Source organism: Plecotus auritus (assembly GCF_963455305.1).
Source record: "Plecotus auritus genome assembly, chromosome: 1".
NCBI classification, from domain to species: domain Eukaryota; kingdom Metazoa; phylum Chordata; class Mammalia; order Chiroptera; family Vespertilionidae; genus Plecotus; species Plecotus auritus.
Window position 1 is genome coordinate 245988632 of NC_137770.1, and position 19489 is coordinate 246008120.

Genomic DNA, 19489 nt, shown 5'->3' on the forward strand with positions numbered 1-19489 from the left:
CGTCTGTCCCCGCGGGTTCTGGGGGTCTGTCCCGCGGGTCTGTCCCACCGGGTGCCGGGGGTCTGTCCCACCGGGTGCCGGGGGTCTGTCCCGCGGGTCTGTCCCACCGGGTGCCGGGGGTCTGTCCCACCGGGTGCCGGGGGTCTGTCCCACCGGGTGCCGGGGGTCTGTCCCACCGGGTGCCGGGGGTCTGTCCCACCGGGTGCCGGGGGTCTGTCCCACCGGGTGCCGGGGGTCTGTCCCACCGGGTGCCGGAGGTTCCGTGGCTGACCCCACCCTGCGTGGGACTGGGACTCACGCTGTGGTGGGCCGGAAGCGTGTTGAAGAGCCCGGTTCACGAGCATTAAGGGGCCACAGGTCACCAATCCACACCGACGTGTGCGGGTCTGCGCCAGAACTCCTCCTCTGGCAAAGGAGACCCGTCCCCTTAAACACCCCGTTCTCCCGCCCCGCCCCTGGCACCCCCCCTCCCCGCCCCTGCAGTTTCCGCCTCTGAGTTTCAGCGACTCTGGGACCTCACGCCAGGGGACCCACACGACACTTGCCTTTTGGGGACGCTGTTTCCAAAGGAGGTCCTGTTCACAGGCTCCGGGCCGGGGCTTGGACATCTTTCTGGGGGACACAGGCCCACTCACTATCGCCCTCAGCCCCCTAGACCGGCCTCAGGGTCCGGTGGGGTGGGGGCCACGGCACCCGGGAATCAGGCCAAGGGGCGAAGGTGTGCCCTGTGGGGCGGGAGGGGCACCCCGGGAGGCATCCAGGCTGCTCTGCGGGGCGGAGGCGCTGCCGGCTCCACCAGCCACCCCTCCACCAGCCACCCCTCCACCAGCCACCCCGCCCCCTGAATGCACGCCCGCCCGAGCCTCTCCCAGCTGTAACGGGGCGCCTGGAGGTGCCCACCCACCTCACAGGGGGACAGGGCGACCTTCCGCTCATCTCACCGCCAGCTGCGCACACGGCCAGCAGGGGCCGCGCAGGCACACGCAGGGGCTGCAGGGCTGACGGGGAGCCAGAGGCCACCGCTTTCCCGCTGAAAACCAGCTTTGAGGCACAACTGACCCCCCACCCCCGTTTTAACGCTCTTCGGCCCGTTCACAGGTGTGTGCGCCCCCCCACCCAGGTCAGCCCCTCGGCCGCTCTTCACTCCCCGGCCAGCAAGCCGTCCCTCCGTCCGACCGTCCCGGGGCGAAGCCTGCGAGGTGGGGGGGGCACGCCAGCACCGGGCATTTTCAGGTCTGCCTGGCCGTCCCTGTCCCGCGTGCACGCACGTGGCCTTGGGGGCAGCGGGGCGCCTGCGGCTCTGGCATCCCCGGACGCACACGGCCCTGCCACACGGCCCCCAGGGCGACCATTTCCACCGACAGTGCTGCGAGGCGCGGCCCCCCCTCCTGATTGTGATCGCCCTTCGCGGGGCAGTGCAGCTGCGGTCCTCACGGCGGGTCCAGGCCCCAGGCGCCCCGCGGCACGGGGTGGGCTGCCGGCTGGATGCGGGGCGCCCACGGGAGCTGCGGCAGCTCAGCGGGGTTCAAGCATAGACCCCTCTCAGGTTGCTGCGTGCGCGTGCGCGGTTTCCGCTTGTGGAAGTGGTGGTGTTTGCCCATTTGTGCCGGTTCCTGGTTGGTTTTGGAGAGAAGGTTCGCCAGCCTCTCACCGGCTGTCCTGCAAGTCGGCCTCGTGCACGGCACCTGGCACTGCTGCGGGCGAGTTCGGGCTCCTCGGGAGGACGGAGCGGGACGTGGATGTGAAGCTGTGACGGTTGGGGCAGAGACCCCCGCGGGGGGGGGGGGGAGCACAGCAGCTCCCGTGGGAGGGGATTTCCCCAGGTTCTCCAGGCTCTGTCAGGGGAGCGTGGACGCCAACCAGGCTCTCCCGCTCAGTCAAGTGCGCTTCCCCTGCCTCTGAGTTGCTCTGCACTTCGGCAGTTATCATTTGGCACTCTGATTTCTAGATTTCCACCCACCCGCCCAGCCACCCACCCAGCCACCCGCCCAGCCACCCATCCAGCCACCCGCCCAGCCACCCGCCCAGCCACCCATCCAGCCACCCACCCATCCACTCACCCACCCATCCATCCACTCACCCACCCACCCATCCACCCATCCATCCACTCACCCACCCATCCATCCACTCACCCGCCCACCCACCCATCCATCCACTCACCCACCCATCCATCCACCCACCCATCCACTCACCCACCCACCCATCCATCCACTCATCCACCCATCCATCCACTCACCCGCCCACCCACCCGCCCACCCACCCATCCATCCACTCACCCACCCACCCATCCATCCACTCACCCACCCACCCACCCACCCATCCATCCACTCACCCACCCACCCATCCATCCACTCATCCACCCACCCACCCATCCATCCACTCACCCACCCATCCATCCACCCACCCATCCACTCACCCACCCACCCATCCATCCACTCATCCACCCATCCATCCACTCACCCGCCCACCCACCCATCCATCCACTCACCCACCCATCCATTCACCCACCCATCCACCCACCCACCCACCCATCCATCCACTCATCCACCCACCCACCCATCCACCCTTCTACCCACCTACCCACCCACCCACCCATCCATCCACCCACCCATCCATCCACCCACCCGCCCACGCACCCGCCCAGCCACCCACCCAGCCACCCACCCATCCATCCACCCATCCACCCACCCATCCATCCACCACCCATCCACCCACCCATCCACCCACCCACCCACCCATCCACCCACCCACCCATCCATCCACCCATCCACCCTTCCACCCACCCATCCATCCACCCATCCACCCACCCATACATCCACTCACCCACCCACCCACCCATCCATCCACCCATCCACCCACCCACCCACCCATACATCCACTCACCCACCCACCCACCCATCCATCCACCCATCCACCCACCCACCCACCCATCCATCCATCCACCCACCCATCCACCCACCCATCCATCCATCCACCCATCCACCCTTCCACCCACCCATCCATCCACCCATCCACCCATCCATCCACCCATCCATCCATCCACCCACCCATCCATCCACTCACCCACCCACCCACCCATCCATCCACCCACCCATCCATCCACCCATCCATCCATCCATCCATCCACCCACCTATCCACCCACCCATCCACCCACACACCCTTCCACCCATCCACCCACACACCCTTCCACCCATCCACCCACCCACCCTTCCACCCATCCACCCACCCATCCATCCATCATCCATCAATTCATCCATCCATCCATTTACCCATTTATCCACCATCGATCCATCCACCCACACACCCATCCATCCACCATCCATCTACCCTCTTACCCATCCATCACTCATTCATCTATCTACCCATCCCTTCATTTATCATCATTCATCCATGTATATATCTATTCATCCACCCACCCATCCATCCATCCAACCCATCCATCCACCCACCCATCCATCCACCCATCCATCCATCCATCCATCCACCCACCCATCCATCCATCCAACCCCCCCCCCAATACTTGTTAAGTGCCCACTATGTGCCCAGAACTGTGCTGGGCCCTGGGAATAAGTGGAGGACAAAAAGGGACCTAGCCCCAGAGTCATGACCCTTGTAGTCTCAGGGGACACGCGCCTCAGGAAAGGGCCTTGCGGACCCATCCTGAGCTCTCTGTTAGCGTGGCCCTTCCGGGGGAAAGCAGTAAGCTTTAATTACCCTCCGAGCTGAAATCCCTAAAGCCGTGATTTTCCACCCAGTTTTTATTTGTGGAAAAAAGTAAGTGTGCAGAGCATTTACATTAAAAAAATCCTTTTCAGATTCAGTAGTTTGGTAGCCAAAACAATGTGGTTTCTGAGATGAATCTTAGAGGCAAGCAGCCTGTGAGTTCTCTTTTAAAGTGTTTATTAGAATGGAAGGCTTTGTGCCTCGCCGACAGCTCCATCATCTCATCGAGAGGCCTGGCCTTGCAGAGCGCCCGCGGGCGGGGCAGCGGTCCCAAGCCCTTGCCAACTGCTTTTGGCTGCCTGTGCCACTCGAGGAGCCATATGGAAGCCGAGAAATCAGGAAAGAGTCTGCCTGCCTTGTCTGCATGACAACAAGTAATCGGATATTTGAAAACAAGAGATTTGGACTCAATCTCGAGCCATCCTCCGGGAATTCCGAAACACCTCCTCAGAGGAATGTGCGGTGTTACCGTTTTCTCTCTTCCTCTGCATTCCCCCTGCGTGATCACACTCACAGTCTCCGTCCCAGGCCCTGGCACTCTCCCGCTCACCAGTCCCAAAGGCCGAGGAGCCTCCCTGCCCACGTGCCGGTGACGGGCGGGCTGGCCACGTGTCCTTGTGCCCTGCACTTGCCAGCCTCCTGTGCAGGGAGGTGGAGGCCGTGACTGGGGCTCTGGCCAATGGGATGTGGGCAGTGGAGTGACCCCGGGCCCGACCCCTGCAGCACATTCTGTGTGGTTCTCCCTCTCTCCTGCCATGTGACCTTGGAGGCCATGCCTGCCCCACGCAGAGCTGCCAGCAGAGAGGGCACCTGACCTGCTGCGACGCAACGACTCCGTGGCTGCGTGGACACAGGATTCCCAGGTTGGGGTGCCCAGCCTAGCCTGGTACTGCGTCCAGGAGGCCCTGACACCTGCAGGCAACACCTGAGCTGAACACCTGCTCTGTCCCAGGCATCCCCTCCCAGGGTGGGCCTCATTGTCCCCAGATAATTCCATCCCTCTCTCCCCTGCCCAGTCAGACTGGGGACCCTCCCTGTGCTCCTCCTCCGCACCCCTCCCCACTGGTGTTGTCCAGGCCTGGCATCGCTCACGTGGACACGGCCCCCTCCCCCGCTTGCTGGTCTCCTTGTCTCTCTCCCAAACCCGGATTTCAGACGCTGCTGGAGAGAGATTAAAAATGGCCGCAGACTAGGAGGGTGCTGCACGGGCATGCTCCCAGGAACGAGCCGGAATTAAACTGAAATGCGGAAAGGCTTCCTCAACAACCAACGGAAAACTCACAGGAGAGAGCCCTGGTACCCAAGGACCGAAGGTGGAGACCGCATAGAGACTGGTAGGAGGAGCCGGGCGCGAAAGGTCTGGCCGGGCGCCCACAGACGGCAACTGAAGTCCCGGAGAGCTATCTCAGGTGTGGGGGTGCCACTGAGAACTCTGGGATCTAATCCTCAAGCTGGGCTCCCCAGCAGAGAGCACCAAACTGAAGAGGGTACCCACATAACATCTGGCTGTGAAAAGCAGTGGGGTGCTGTCTGCCACGGAGTGGCAGCTGAAAGTTGGGGCACCCTCTTAAAGGGCCAACACACAAAAATTCCCTGTGGAGCCACCCACCTGGTGCCCTGGCAGATCGAGGGTGAAGTGGACTGGAGCTGTGAGAGCAGAATGCAGGACTGGGGACTCGGGGGATAGAGCTCAGAAGGCAGACACCCCAAGTTTCCTGGGCTGAGTCATTCACTCACACAGTGGAGGACATCTTTCCCACAGAGACATCTGCCTTGCCTGGGGGAAGACAGTGGACACACCCTATTGGAAAACACCTTGCCCTGAGACCACTTAAGAGGTTAAAAGTAACAATTAGCCTCCAGGCAGAAGCAACTGCCCCACCCTGTTGAAAAAACTCTCGCCACACCTGAGGACGATTGCCTGGGGGGTAATTCAAGTTGGAATCCTATCAGTCTGTAGGCAGAGGCGGTCTCTGGAGGCTTTGAGTCTTTGCCTGATCCAATTAGTCAGAAACAGCCTTTAACACTGTCCTGCACTAGAGACTGAGAGGATCCATCTAATACAGTGGTCACCAGCCTTTCGGAACTCACGGACCACCAGTGGTCCTCGGACCAGCAGGTGTCGACCGCTGATCTAATACATAGTCGCAAACCCAAACAGATGCTGCTAGATCCACTTTCTGAAACTCCACTCTGACCACATTGCTCCTTTTCTTGGAAACCCGACCTCAGAAGGGACACACCTGTAGCCTGTGGGCCTCAGAGCCACTGACCATCCTGCATGTCCTGGCCATTTGCCACTCCCTGCCACCTCCCTGTGTGAGTCTCTGCCGCTGCTGCCAGCATGGGCGGAACGGTCTCTGCCACCCACTCAGCACCTCTCCACAATCGCCGTGCCCACCAGGCGTTACCGCTGTTAGCAGCAGGAGGAACCACTGGGTCAGACAGCTGGGGACATGGAATGAACGAAAGGCAACCTGGCTTTTAAACTGCAGAACTTCGCAGTCCTTGACATGCAACTCCCACGGTCCCTGGGAAAGGACGGCAGCCTCGGTGGTGCTTCCACATGACACCTTTCCGGAGGGAGCCCCAGGGACTCCTGCTCGTTTTACAGACGGGAAACTGACGCCTGAGTACACAGCAGGCGAGCGGCCAGGTGACAGCGCTGGAAACGCAGGACTGTGGGAATGCAGTGTGCTTGCTGGGGTGGGTGACGTGCTGGGGGGCACCTCCCGGCAGGGCCACCTCACCCCACCCAGCATCTGTGGGACTCACAGCTCAGCCTGGGGCCTCAGCACTGCCCAGTGCTCCCCTGGCCGCAGGTCTCGGGGGTCCCTTGGAGTTTAGGAGGGGCGTGCCTGTGGGGAAGGAGGGGGAAGGGAAGGGCGAGGCTGGGAAGCTGGGTCCTCTGTGCTGAGGGTGTTCATTGCTCTGTTGCAGGTGGGAATCTGAGGGGAGGTCCCAGGGGAGGGTCTCAGTAGACTCCCATCAGCCCTCCAGGTGCTCTTTCAGGGCCGGGTCTCCACTGATGGGCGGCGCCAGGGCAGGGGGTCATTAGTCGATGCAGAGGCAGCTGTGGTCACTCGTCGGGTTTGCTGCTTTCCGGGGCCTGGCGCTGAAATGCGGCTGAGGCCTGGATGGGACCCCAGGGAGGGAAGTCGGGTCTAAACCCGTGACCAGCCACAGGCTGGGAGCCCCCTTAGCGCCAGTCCTTGTTCTCCCAGTTCTGCCCGCAGGCCCCGGGCTGGGCTTCTCCCGGGGACTCACCGCCCTGTGAGGTGAGTGAGTGTCAGGAGCTGCCGTCCACCGCGCAGGGAACCCGTCCGTCTCCTTCGTCACTCTGTCCCGTGCCCGGCGGCGTGTGAGCTGAGTGGTCTGGGGGGTCACAGGTCTCTGAGCCTGTCCTTCAGAGAAGGACAAGCAGTCCCGCCCCCTGAGAGCCTGGCACCCTCGTTAGGAGAGAGCACCTGTGAGGTGTAACCACCTGCACCCCAGGTCTGGCCCCCCCCCCTCCCCCCGTTTGTCAGGGACCTCAACCCGGTTACGGATGCTGTGGCCTCAGTCTGAGCCTGGGGCGGTGGTGATGTGCGTGTCCTGCAGGGCTGGCCTTACCCTCAGATGACAAGCACTGGGGGGTGGGGTGTGCGGGGGAGCGGGGTAGGGGGAGGTGGGAGGAGAGAGTGCCACCTGGGGGCCAGAAAAAAGGGCTGGAATCTGGCCGGGGACATGCCTGGCAGATGACTTTGGGCACTCACCTGCCTGAATCCGTTTCCTCGTCTGTAAAATGGGGACAGTCGCACCTACCCCGCAGCCTGGGGTGGGAATTAACTAGACAACCTGTACCCTCAGCCCCTCAAGAGCAGAGGCCCGTCTTCTTTTCCAGGACGCACCCAGCCCCTAGGGACGTGCCCAGTGCATAGTAGGTGCTTAATAACTTGTCACTGTCAAGTTTTCCTGAGAACGGTACTTCCAAGCTTCCCTTCATCACAATGGCCGGAGGAGAGCCGTGGGCAAACTATGGCCCGCGGGCCGGATCCGGCTGTTCTATCCGGTTCTCTTGCTCTCCCCTCCGCTCCTTTACTTTGAATTTATATTAGTTCACACAAACACTCCATCCATGCTTTTGTTCCGGCCCTCCGGTCCAGTTTAAGAACCCATGGTGGCCCTCGAGTCAAAAAGTTTGCCCACCCCTGCCTTAGTGGCTTCACAGCTGGGGAGAGGGCGCGGCCTGTGGCGGATTTGTCTGCACTGGGACAGTCTGTCCCCCCAGCCCAGCTGCCGGCCCAGCCCGATGTCTGCTTGTCTGCAGGGAGCCCCTCTCTAGCTCCCCTCCCTGCCTGCCCCGCTCCCTCAGCCCTGCACTGACCCCTTTCTGACCTCTGCTCCCGGCGGGCCAGGTGTCCCCACAGCTGCCGCTCCTGCCCTCTCCTGAGCCGCAGATTTAGAACCTGCGGGCCGAAACCGGTTTGGCTCAGTGGATAGAGCATCAGCCTGTGGAATGAAGGGTCCCAGGTTCTATTCCGGTCAAGGGCATGTACCTTGGTTGCGGGCACATCCCCAGTGGGGGGCGTGCAGGAGGCAGCTGATCGATGTTTCTCTCTCATCGATGTTTCTAACTCTCTATCCCTCTCCCTTCCTCTCTGTAAAAACTCAATAAAATATATTTAAAAAAAAAAAAAAAAAGAACCTGTGGGCCGGGAACTTACACCGGACACTGTGGAGGGTGCATTGCAAAGGAGGCCGCCCTCAGACACCTGGCCCAGCCCCGCCCGCCCACAGCACTGGGTGCAGGGGGAGCCCTGGCCACTGTTCTTGGATGTGACTTCTGCAGAGGGGGGTTGGGGGGCAAACAAACAGGAGAGAGGGCCCGGGTCTTCAGGTGTTGGCGGGCCTGAGGGAACCCCACTCTCTTTCCCAATGTTCCAGGCTAAGCTCTCCGCGCCCCCCCCCCCCCCCCCTTTAGGCTCTCGCTCTCTCTGGAGCAGGGACCCAGCTCCGAGGCTGGTGTGACAGGGACGCTGACCCTGAGGGTTCTTAAAGCTCGAAGGCTGGGGGTGGGGGATGGGGGGCAGGGGGGCCCCTGGCCAGGCAGAGGACGCTGAGCTCTGGCTCCTGTATTTTCCTCTGAGGCCAACAGGGGCCCAGGGTGGGTGCCTGGGAGACTGGGAGATCACACCGGACTCTGTCTAAAGGCCGAGTGACCATGGGGGGGGGGGGCGCTCTGCCCTGGGTGAGACCCCGCTCCCCACCCTCTCCCTCTGGACACTCCCTCTACCCAGTGTCTGTCCTTATGCCCAGGGGCTGCCCCTTGGCCCCTGGAGTTGGGACTTAAAGCCACTGCCAGTCCCGAAGCCCGAGCCACAGGCGCGCCCTCCCACCGCCCGGAAGGCTCCTCCCGGACCTCCCCTGCGCCAAGTTCTGTCTCCACCCTCAGCTCCCGAGGCCGCAGAACCCCCCTCCACCGCCCCACACTCTGCCCTAGGCCGGGCCTCGGAGGTTACTTTATCCATAAACCTGTCCATCTGGGTGTGGTCTGTCTCCCTCATCTGTCAGCTCCGGGGTCTGGCAATGGCTGGCTTCCCGCCTGTACCCAGCGCCTGGCCCTCAGCTGGCCCCGCGGGCGCCCGGTACCTGCGGGAGGAGAGGGGGGAGGAAGGGGAGGGCCGGAGGGGAGGAGGCCGGGCTCGGTGGCCTTGCGGCTGGGGGCGGCGCCGGGACCTCGGGCGGCCTGAGCTTCAGGCGTTCGCTCCGCGGGCGCGGGGCCGGCCGGCAGGTGGCGGTGCGCCCTCGGCTGCGCGCAGGCGGCGGGGAGCGGCGAGTCCCTCCTCCCGCTCCCTCCCCTCGCCGCTCCTTTCTCTGCTTTCTCGCTCGCGCTCCCCCGCGCCCTCGGCTCTCGCGGCAGCCGTCTCCCTCGTCCGAGCCGCCCAGCCGCCACCCCTCTGCGACCATGGCGCCCCGGGGGCCCCCGCGCACCCCGAGGGGCCCCGGCCCGGCCGCCCGAGCTCCAAGACCCGAGGCGCCGCCGCCTCTGCCGCGCTCCCCGCGCTCACGGCCGCTCCTGCTGCTGCTGCTGCTGCTGCTGCTGCCGGCCGCCTGCGGGGCGGCGGGGCGCTCCCCCGAGCCCGGGCGCCGGGGTCCCCCCGTCCAGCTGACCCGGTCCCCGCCGAGCCCTCTCGCGGGGCGAGCGCTGCCCGGTGGCGGCGAGGACGGGCAGGAGCGCGGCGCGGAGCCCGGCGACCCGCGTCCCGCTCCAGGTCCCGGCGAGGACGGAGCCCCCGCCGCGGGCCAGGGGCGCTGGGTGCGGGCGGCGCCGGGAACCGGAGCGACTTCGCGGGCGCAAGTCTCGCTCACCAGCTCGTCGTTCGTGCTCAAGGGAGACGCGACGCACAACCAGGCGATGGTGCACTGGACGGGCGAGAACAGCAGCGTAAGTGACCTCTGCGCGCCCGGGGTCCCCGCGCCGACACCTTGGAGCCCCCCACTTCCGGGCCGCACGGCGGTCACCTGGGTGTTCGCAGCTACTTGGGGACGCGATCATAGGCTCCTCTACTGGCCTCTGGCCACCGGTTACTTGGGGAGGGGGGCACATTTCCGCAGATTTCTGGGATCCTGGGCCACCTCGGGGCGTCCCCAGGCCCCGTAGGGTTATCCCCCAACTCGGTGCTGCGTCTCCATCGCCGTCAGCCTCCACCTTTCCGCTAAGCGGTGCGTTCTGGGATTTTGGCTCCAGGACCTTCTCCACCCTGGTCAGCCTGGGACCTGCTCATGGCACCCCTGCGGGCTCCAGGACTCACCTGGGCAGCTTGGTATCCGATTCTGGGGCCACCCCTCTGCCCGATTACCTACCTTGGGTCCTGCCATGGGACGCACTTGGATGCCCAGGGACCTGGGGACCCACTGAGTTGGTGGCGCCCCTTGCTCTGTACCTGCGTCGGCAAACTCCCCTCCACCCGCCCCCGCTGTGGGCCCTGCCACGTTGGCCTTCTGCACTGGAAGTTCAGCAGACACGCCTGCACCCCTTTCCCAAGGCCACTCCTGTGGGGGTCCCCGTGTTCCTTCCACCAGCCCGAGGTTCCTACGCCTCCGGTCCTGCCCCATCCTGTTTGGAGTTGCGTCTCAGGACTTGGGGATACCCTTGTATTCTTCCCTGGGGGCTGCCTTCCCTCCCCCCTGATGGTCACTCTGGAGTCCCCTCCAGGCAGCCCTGGGGGTCAGTACAGTTTGGAGAGGAGGGTGGTGCCGGGAGGTGGCAGCTGTGTGTGTGTGTGCATGTGCGTGTGCGTGCGTGCATGTGTGTGTGTGTGCATGGCTGGTTGTATGGGAAGGGGACGTGGCAATCTCTGCTCGCTGCTGTTCACGGGGTCTCCCCAGTGGCTGACTCCCAGCTCTCATCCTTGACCACTGCTCCCCGAAGTTCTGAGGAGGCTGCCCAGGGTGGGACCCTGTGTGCTTTGGGAGGGGGTGGGGGGGCACCCGCCTGGGTGCTTCCTTCTCCAGGAAAGGGCTATACCCCCAGCTAGGTGGCCCTTCACCCCCCAACCCCGGCCCGCCCGCTGGGCTCCCCCTTGGTGAGGGCTCTGCTGGGGGCACCGGATGGGCTGACTGCTTGAGGGCCGGGCTCTGCTGTCTCCCCCCTCCTGCCCTCCCCCCCCCCCCCCCCCCCGCCGCCTGCGGGGGCTGCCTGCGCGGACTCCCAGTCTCTGCTGTTTGGCCATTCTGACATTTCCAGCCAGACTAGAACCCCTGGGGAGGGGGGGGAGCTGACTTCCCGGGTCCACTGGGCAGCAGGGGCAGCCGGGTGCTGAGGGGGTGCTTCACGGAGGGGAGCAGGCACCCCCTCCCCACCTGCATCTTGAGCGGGGTCACCGGGCTGGCCGTGCAGCGGGGCCCAGCCCTCCGCTCCCCCAGGGCTGGAGGACAAGCCGCGTGCATGCCGGGCTGCAATGTCCCGAGTGAGCGGTAACCAGACCAGGACTCAAAAGGACAAATAAACTGGAGGCTGTGCTGTGGGGCCAGACAGCCCAGCCAAGCCCCCCCCCCTCCCCCGCCCCCAGGGTGTGGGCCTGCAGTCCCTTCGCCACTTGAGCTTCATGGAGGGAAGGGGGGTGAAAGAGGGGGGAGAGGGACACCACACCAAGGGGTGCAGACGCAACGCCGAGGTGGGCCCAGGGCCTCAGGACTCCCTGGCACCTAGCGCCCCCCGCCCCGCCCATTCTGAGCAGGGAGCCTGAGGACCGGGTGGCTTCCTTGGAGAGAGTGAGGGGGGCGCTGCGCCCAGGGGGGCTGGGGTACAGGGGGGCTGGGGTACAGGGGTACCGGGAAGGGGCGTCCAGGGGACCCAGGAGTTCCCCTGAAGAGCAGGCCATCTGTGGCTCGGGGAGAAGTGATGCTGAGTCTCAGCGGGGAAACGAGCTGGACCAGCGGGTGCAGCCATTCCCTCACTGTTCTCCGCGCTGCTTCCCCGGCCCCGGGTGCCCTCCGCCCCCTCTCAGCTGCGGCCTCCGGCCCAAGACCTGGGCCCCGCGCTTGGTGTCACCCCGCTTGACAGCACCGGCTCCCAAAGCTACAACCCGCAGGAAACGAACTCGAGGCCCGTTTGCCGCAGGATCTTCTAAACGTTATTCCCCCTCTGGCCCCGGTCCTGTGCCGGGGAAGCTCGCTCCGCAGACGGCTCCCGGGAGCCAGGAAGGTTTGCTTTAGCACATCCGGCCTTTTTCAAAATGTTAAAAAAGCATTTGGTGCGAGGGATAGACTTTCTAAGATGGTATTTGGAGCACCTGGGAAGGGGACCCCAGAAAGGCCGGAAAGGGGACCCCAGGAAGGCCGGCGTGGCTGGCTGCAGTGCGAACACCGGTGCGTTTCCCTCCAAGGCGGCGCCCCCTCCGGGAGGCGTGGAAGGGGACTCGCTGGGAAGCGGACGCTGCCTTTGTGCCCACGTTTACCTGTAGGAACAGGGTGTCACGTGTGAAGCGGATGTTTCATGGACGCCACCAGCGTGGCCTTTGGTGGATGCCGAGGGGCTGGCGCAGAGGCTCCGGGGCTGGGTCCTGAGCTGCCCTCGGGCAGAGAGGTGACTGGGAGGTGGACAGAGCGCTGGTCTCTGCCGCTGGGGCCGTGGCCTCAAGCTACCCCGGGGAGACGGTGCTGGGCCCGCCCCAATGTAACTGTGCCTGGGAAATCACGAGCTTACTATGCTAGCTTTACTGTTTATTTACTTATTTATTTACTTATTTACTTTTACACACTTTTCATGGACGTCAGAGAGGAAGGGAGAGGGAGGGAGAGTCACTGATCGGCTGCCTCCTGCACGCTCCCCACTGGGGGTTGAGCCCACAACCCATGCGCGTGCCCTGACCAGGAAAGGAACCCGGGACCCTTCAGTCTGCTGGCCGACACTCTCTCTATCCACTGAGCCACACCGGCCCGGGCTATTCTTGTTTTAAATGACAGCTCCCCTGCGCGCACCCCCTGAGGGCACGTGGACTTCGATGGACTTGAACGTGAGCTTGCAGCCCGCAGCCAGGCCCAGTGGCGGGGCTTTATGGCTGCTCATCAGGAGATCAGCCTCCCCCCTCTCCCGCCCACGGCCCGCATGCGCTGCGTCCACAGGGCGTTGTGAGCAGGGGCCATTCCGAGCTGATTATCCGAGGTCTCTTCTCCGGGGTCTGGGGAGCCCAGACAGCCAGCGTGCCGAGGAAGCACGGAGCCCCTGAAGGTGAGCAGGGGCCATGACGCCTGCCGGGTGACCATAGACCGCGGGCTTTACAACAGAAGTCCACCCCTCCCCCCCCCGCCCCGTCCCAGAGGCTGGGATCCAGGACCAGGTGTGGCAGGGCGGCTCCTCCGAGGCCTCTGCTTGGCGTGCAGACGGCCGTCTCCTCCCTGTGTCCCCACAGGGTCGTCCCTGTGTGTGTGTCTGTGTCCTAATCGCCTTTACTTATAAGGACGCCGGTCCTGCTGGATCAGGGCCCGTTGCTATGACCTCATTTTGCCTCAGTTCTCTCTCTCAACAGCCCCATTCTGAGGCCTGGGGGTCCGGGCTTGAGCATGTGGTTATCATGGGAGACACAGTGCGCCCATAGCAGCGGGGGAGCAGGGGAGGCGGCACAGGTACCTTTGCATCCCCTGAGCTTAACACGCGGAGCTCCGAGGGGCCCGGTGGGGAGCAGGGTGGCCACGGACAGCCAGGACCCTCGAGTTGAAGGCAGCTCCTCCTGGGCCGAAACCCGCGGCTGGGAGTGAGGGTGGAGGCGCGGGTGGTGGTGATTGGCGCTTAATGAAGCTCCAGGGCTGCTGGCCTGGGTGTGGGCGCCGAGGCCCAGAGAGGTGAGGAGGCATCTGCCCAGGACCCCGGCTGGCAAGGGCGGGGCGTGGAGCGAGACCTGTGGATGCTCAGAGAGGGGGTGTGATGCCCGGGCCGGGCCCAGGGGTTGCGGAGGGAGAGGAGAGAGGGCCCCGAGTCTGCAGTGAGGACGGGACAGGTGAGAAGAGGCCTCCAGCTCGCCCTCGAACCAGCTGCTTTCTCGAGGGCGTTAGGTGCTGGGGATACAGTGGGAGCAAAGTCCCTGTCCTGGTGAGACGCTGGGCGCCCTGTGAATCTGCACCAGGGAAGTCAGGGAGGACTGCATGGAGGAGGTGACCAGCCATGGCTCTGAAGGACAAGCAGAGTCGGCTGAGCAGGAGGTGGGGTGGTGAGAGGATGAAGGCTGAGGGAGAGGGAGAAGCTGCAGCACTCTGGGCGGAGGAAGGACACGGCCATCCATCAGGAAGCCTGGCTCGGAGACGTGCAGACAGCCCCGTTAATAAAGTTCCTCCCCCATTGCACAAATCTCCTTTTACTTTAATAAAGCGCCTGTTTAATTTGTGGCTGCGTGAGGGCTCCTGGGAGTGTTTTAAAGAGGCCATGAATTAGCACCGTTCTCCCGTGCGCCCCTTCGGGGTGGAGTGCAGCCGGCGTGCAGGCCTTTGAAAGCTCGGCCGTTATTTAAATTTTACTTTATTATAATTTGTCAGAGGCAGCTGCGCCTCCCGAGGCTGACGTCAGGGCGTGAAGAGGGGGAGCGACTGGGGAGTGAGCTGGGCAGGGCCGAGCATCCCTGTGCCTGCTCCAGCATAGCTGTCTCCTTTCTCAGCCTCCGGAGAGCCGGTTATTTATAGATCCGACAAGCGCCCGCTTCGCCCTCCCCCTCCCAGTCCCCGGGCCGCACCGGAGCTTCATGGAGTGCGGAGGGTCTGGAAGCACGGGGAGCAGGGCACCCTGGCTCTGCCCTGCGGACAGCAGGGCCTCCGTCCGCACATTCGGGAGGTGAGGGCCCGGGTGGGGGTCTCCCCGGCCTGCTTTGGCTGCGGGAGCCCTTTGAAAGCCTCCTCATGGGTGTGAACTTGGCTTCCGGCGTGAACGTGAACTGCCCCAGGGCAGGCATGTCTCCTCCCGTCTCCCCCACATGAGACTGCCTAACCCCAACCCCAACCCCAACCCTAGCCCTAACCCTGCATGCTGAGACAGCCAGGACCCGTGGATGCCGAGACGGCCAGGGGTGGCCGGTGGGGCGGCGCCTCCCCATGGCAGGTTCCCACAGGCAGCGCCTGACCTGCCGGACGGCTGGGCTTGTAAACCACAGACTCACACATGCTCCGGGCCGCCTGGTGGCTGTGGCCAGCAGGTAGCCGGCCCAGGGCAGCAGGAGCGTCTCTGGTTAAGCCACGATCGGGGCGCCTCCCAGAACACAGGGCGTGCTCGCCATCCGTGCCCCGACTGAGCCCCGTTTGCCGTCTCAACATTTCATGGGGCCCTTGCACGGGAGCTCTCAGCGGCGAGCTGGGGAAATGGGAGCCGCGATGTTCTTTTGAGGTTAGAGAAGCTCCCTCTATTGTGCATTTCCGTGGCAGTCAGCTGCTGTGTTTGCACAGAGAGTGACAATCATTTAATTAGTTTCTTCTCACACCAGCTTGAAGAGCTCAGAATAACAGCACTCTGCTCCTGTCATTTTCCTGCAAAAGCAGAGAATTTCTCGCAGCGCGGCGCTTGCCGGGCTCCCGCAGGGCCCCGCTCCCGTGGCAGCTCAGACGTAAGCTGAGTTCAAGTGGAAGCGAGGAGGAGGCCGGCGGGGCGGCCCGGCTCGGTCCGGCCAATTCAGAGGGTGTTGATGGGGCGCGGCACCTGTGTGTTTCTGAAGTGTCGGTCGCAGCGATACCGTCTCCCAGGCCTCAGCCGAGGTGGCATTTGTCAGGGACCCCTGGGGCTCCTGCCTCTGACGCCGCCTCCTCTCGCAATAACGGTTCTCGGCATTTCCACGTGTGGAGCCCCTGACCCCGGCCGTAGCCACAGGGCCATTCCCGCGCCCGCCGCTGATCAAGCACGTCACGCGTGACCGCAGTCGGTTCTGGAAACAGCCCTGCAAAGCAGAGGCGCTCCTGTCTTCCCAGACGGGGGGAGCCCGTTCCCGCGCCCCGGGCCCCCAGAGCCGCCGGCCGAGGCTCCGCGTCGGGTGCGGGATCCTGCACTCTGAGCCCAGCGCGGGTTTTTTTGTAGCGTAGGGGTTTTTTTTAGAATATATTTTTATTGATTTCAGAGAGGAAGGGAGAGGGAGAAACATCAGTGATGAGAGAGAATCATGGATCGGCTGCCTCCTGCACGCCCCACACTGGGGATCGAGCCTGCAACCGGGACCTGTGCCCTGACGGGGACTCGAACCAGGACCTCCTGGTTCATAGGTGGACGCTCAACCCCTGAGCCATGCCGGCCGGGCTTTCTGCCTTTTTTCTTTATTGTTATTAATTGTGGGAAAACACAAATAGCATAGGTGTCCACAGTTAAGTGCCCCGGTCAGGGGCATTAGCCACATTCACACCGTCGCGCAGCCGTCACCACCACCATCTCCAGAACTTTCCATCATCCCAAACTGACACCCTGTCCCCATCTCACACTCACTCTCATCCCCTCCGCCAGCCCCCCGCACCCACCGTCCACTTTCTGTCTTTACGAAGGTGACTCTAGGGCCCGCACGCCAGTGGCATCCTCCAGGGCCAGTCCCGCCGTGCCGGCTTATCTCACCGAGCAGAATGTCCTCAGGGCCGTTCCAGTTGAGGCGTGTGCCAGATGTCCTTCCCGGGGACCAGGTATTTGTTGTTCATCCATCCCCCCATCCGCGGACACGTGGCTGCCCCCGCCCCTCGGCTGTTGTGAGCGATGCTGCGTGAGCCTCGATGCCCAAACACCTGTCGGGTCTCTGCGTTCCCTTCTGTGGGCTGTTTACCGGAGCAGACGGCCGGGCCTGTGACTGCTGGGCCTGTGATGGCTGGGCTGTGACTGCCGGGCCTGTGACTGCCCCTGTGACTGCCGGGCCTGTGACTGCCGGGCCTGTGACTGCCGGGCCTGTGACTGCCGGGCCTGTGACGGCCGGGCCTGTGACTGCCGGGCCTGTGACTGCCGGGCCTGTGACTGCCGGGCCTGTGACGGCCGGGCCTGTGACTGCCGGGCCTGTGACTGCCGGGCCTGTGACGGCTGGGCCTGTGACTGCCGGGCCTGTGACTGCCGGGCCTGTGACTGCCGGGCCTGTGACGGCTGGGCCTGTGACTGCCCCTGTGACTGCCCCTGTGACGGCCCCTGTGACGGCCGGGCCTGTGACTGCTGGGCCTGTGACGGCCGGGCCTGTGACTGCCGGGCCTGTGACTGCCGGGCCTGTGACTGCCGGGTCTGTGACTGCTGGGCCTGTGACTGCCCCTGTGACTGTCCCTGTGACGGCCCCTGTGACGGCCGGGCCTGTGACTGCTGGGCCTGTGATGGCTGGGCTGTGACTGCCGGGCCTGTGACTGCCCCTGTGACTGCCGGGTCTGTGACTGCTGGGCCTGTGACTGCCGGGCCTGTGACTGCCGGCCTGTGACTGCCGGGCCTGTGACTGCCCCTGTGACTGCCGGCCTGTGACTGCCCCTGTGACTGCCGGGCCTGTGACTGCCCCTGTGACTGCCGGGCCTGTGACTGCCGGCCTGTGACTGCCGGGCCTGTGACTGCCCCTGTGACTGCCGGGTCTGTGACTGCTGGGCCTGTGACTGCCCCTGTGACGGCCCCTGTGACTGCCGGGCCTGTGACTGCCGGCCTGTGACAGCCGGGCCTGTGACTGCCGGGCCTGTGACTGCCGGCCTGTGACGGCCCCTGTGACTACCGGGCCTGTGACTGCCGGCCTGTGACTGCCGGGCCTGTGACGGCCCCTGTGACGGCCGGGCCTGTGACTGCCGGGCCTGTGACGGCCAGGCCTGTACCCACTTTCCGATGGGGCCTGAGGCCTTAGCCACTGTGTCCGCCTTGAGTTTTGCCCGCTTGCCGGTGAGTTGCAGGGTTGCAAACCGCAAAGAAACCCACCGCCCATGGGCTCGGAGAGGAATATCCAGGCGTTAAAGGTGGTCCTGGCCCAGCTGGTGTGGCTCAGCGGTTGAGCGCTGACCCGGAACAAAGAGGTCACCGGTTCGATTCCCAGTCAGCAGGCACGTGCCTGGGATGCGGGCTCGATCCCCAGAGGGGTGCGTGCAGGAGGCAGCCGATCCAGGATGTTTCTCTCTCATCGATGCTTCCATCTCTCTGTCCCTCTCCCTTCCTCTCTCTCTCAAAACCAATAAGAACATTAAGAGAAAAAGGTGGTCTCCCACCTCCCGAGGGCGCAGCGTGAGACTGGACGAGGGAGCCACTTCTGTGTCTGTTTTCTTCTAACGCCTGGATTCTGCCCCGTGTGACCCAAGGGAGGGGCTGTTGTTGGGAGCCCAGGAACGCTGAAAAGCCAGAAACGGGCGGGCCGGGCCGGCCGGGAGCCTGGCCGGTCGGGAGCCTGGCCGGTCGGGTGCCTGGCCGGTCGGGAGCCTGGCCGGTCGGGTGCCTGGCCGGCCGGGAGCCTGGCCCGGGGTGGAGGAGGAGGAAGTCGCCAGGGCAGGCGCCCCCCCAAGTCCCTGCCTTGCCTGAAGGTGGGCAGTTTGCCTTTCAAGTTCAAGCGCGTGGCCTCCTCCTGCTCTCAGGCACCTCTCCCCATTGGCTGCCCCACTGACCAGGTCAGGGGTTGTTCTCCCTCCGTAAAAGCAAAGCACTCAGTGAGCGGTCCAGCTGGTCTCGGTTTATTCACATCAGAACCGCCTTCGCCCATCGGAGCTCCCCCGACCCGCCCTCTGGCCGCTGGTGGTGGGGGGGCTCCCGGGTGTTGATTTGGTTCCTGTCGGTCGGTTCTTTGTGACGCGTGGTGGACCCGGCTCCGAGGACCCCCACCCTGGCCCAGGGGTTCTCAGCTCTCTCCGGGCCATAGCGCCCCCTACCCAAGGCTGGAGAAGCCCCCGGGCCTTCGCCAGAATGCAGCTTTTGTCATGAGCAGAAAGTAAAATACGCGGAGGAAAGGGAGCCAGGCCTGTGGCAGTGAAGCTGTCCGGTTAGAAATGCACTTCGTTACTCACGCGCCAGGAGCCTGCAGCGGGCGGAGTCCCGTGTGCAGAAATAACGGCGATGCCGGTGGACGTGGCCGTGCGACAGGAGGGGAGACAGACAGACCGGACACGGGGGACAGGGCTGGTTTCTCTTTCCCGACACCCAGCCCTGTCCCCCGTGTCCTGTCTCCCTGAGCACCTCCGTGGTCCCCAAAGCCCCTGAGGGTGTGGAGTCCAGGAGGGTGGGGTGTTGGTCTGTCTGGTCTCTGCTGGCCCCGAGCCTGGCGCCTAGTAAGGTGCCCAGTAAACGTGTCAGGGGAGCCCAGTGGGAGGGGGTCCTGGTCCGAGGGGCTGTCGGAGCTCAGA

General features: G+C 64.2%; 1 protein-coding gene across 2 annotated transcripts in view; it reads left to right on the forward strand.

Annotated features, from left to right (window-relative positions):
* The first annotated feature begins 9601 nt into the window (after positions 1-9601).
* The window catches only part of SORCS2 (sortilin related VPS10 domain containing receptor 2), a 293979-nt gene continuing 284091 nt past the window's right edge, over positions 9602-19489 (forward strand). For both annotated transcript variants that reach the window (XM_080660810.1, XM_080660811.1), the window contains exon 1: positions 9602-10151. In XM_080660810.1, the coding sequence (XP_080516936.1) occupies positions 9672-10151 (480 nt within the window). In that variant the 5' untranslated portion in view covers positions 9602-9671. The remainder of the gene's footprint in view (positions 10152-19489) is intronic.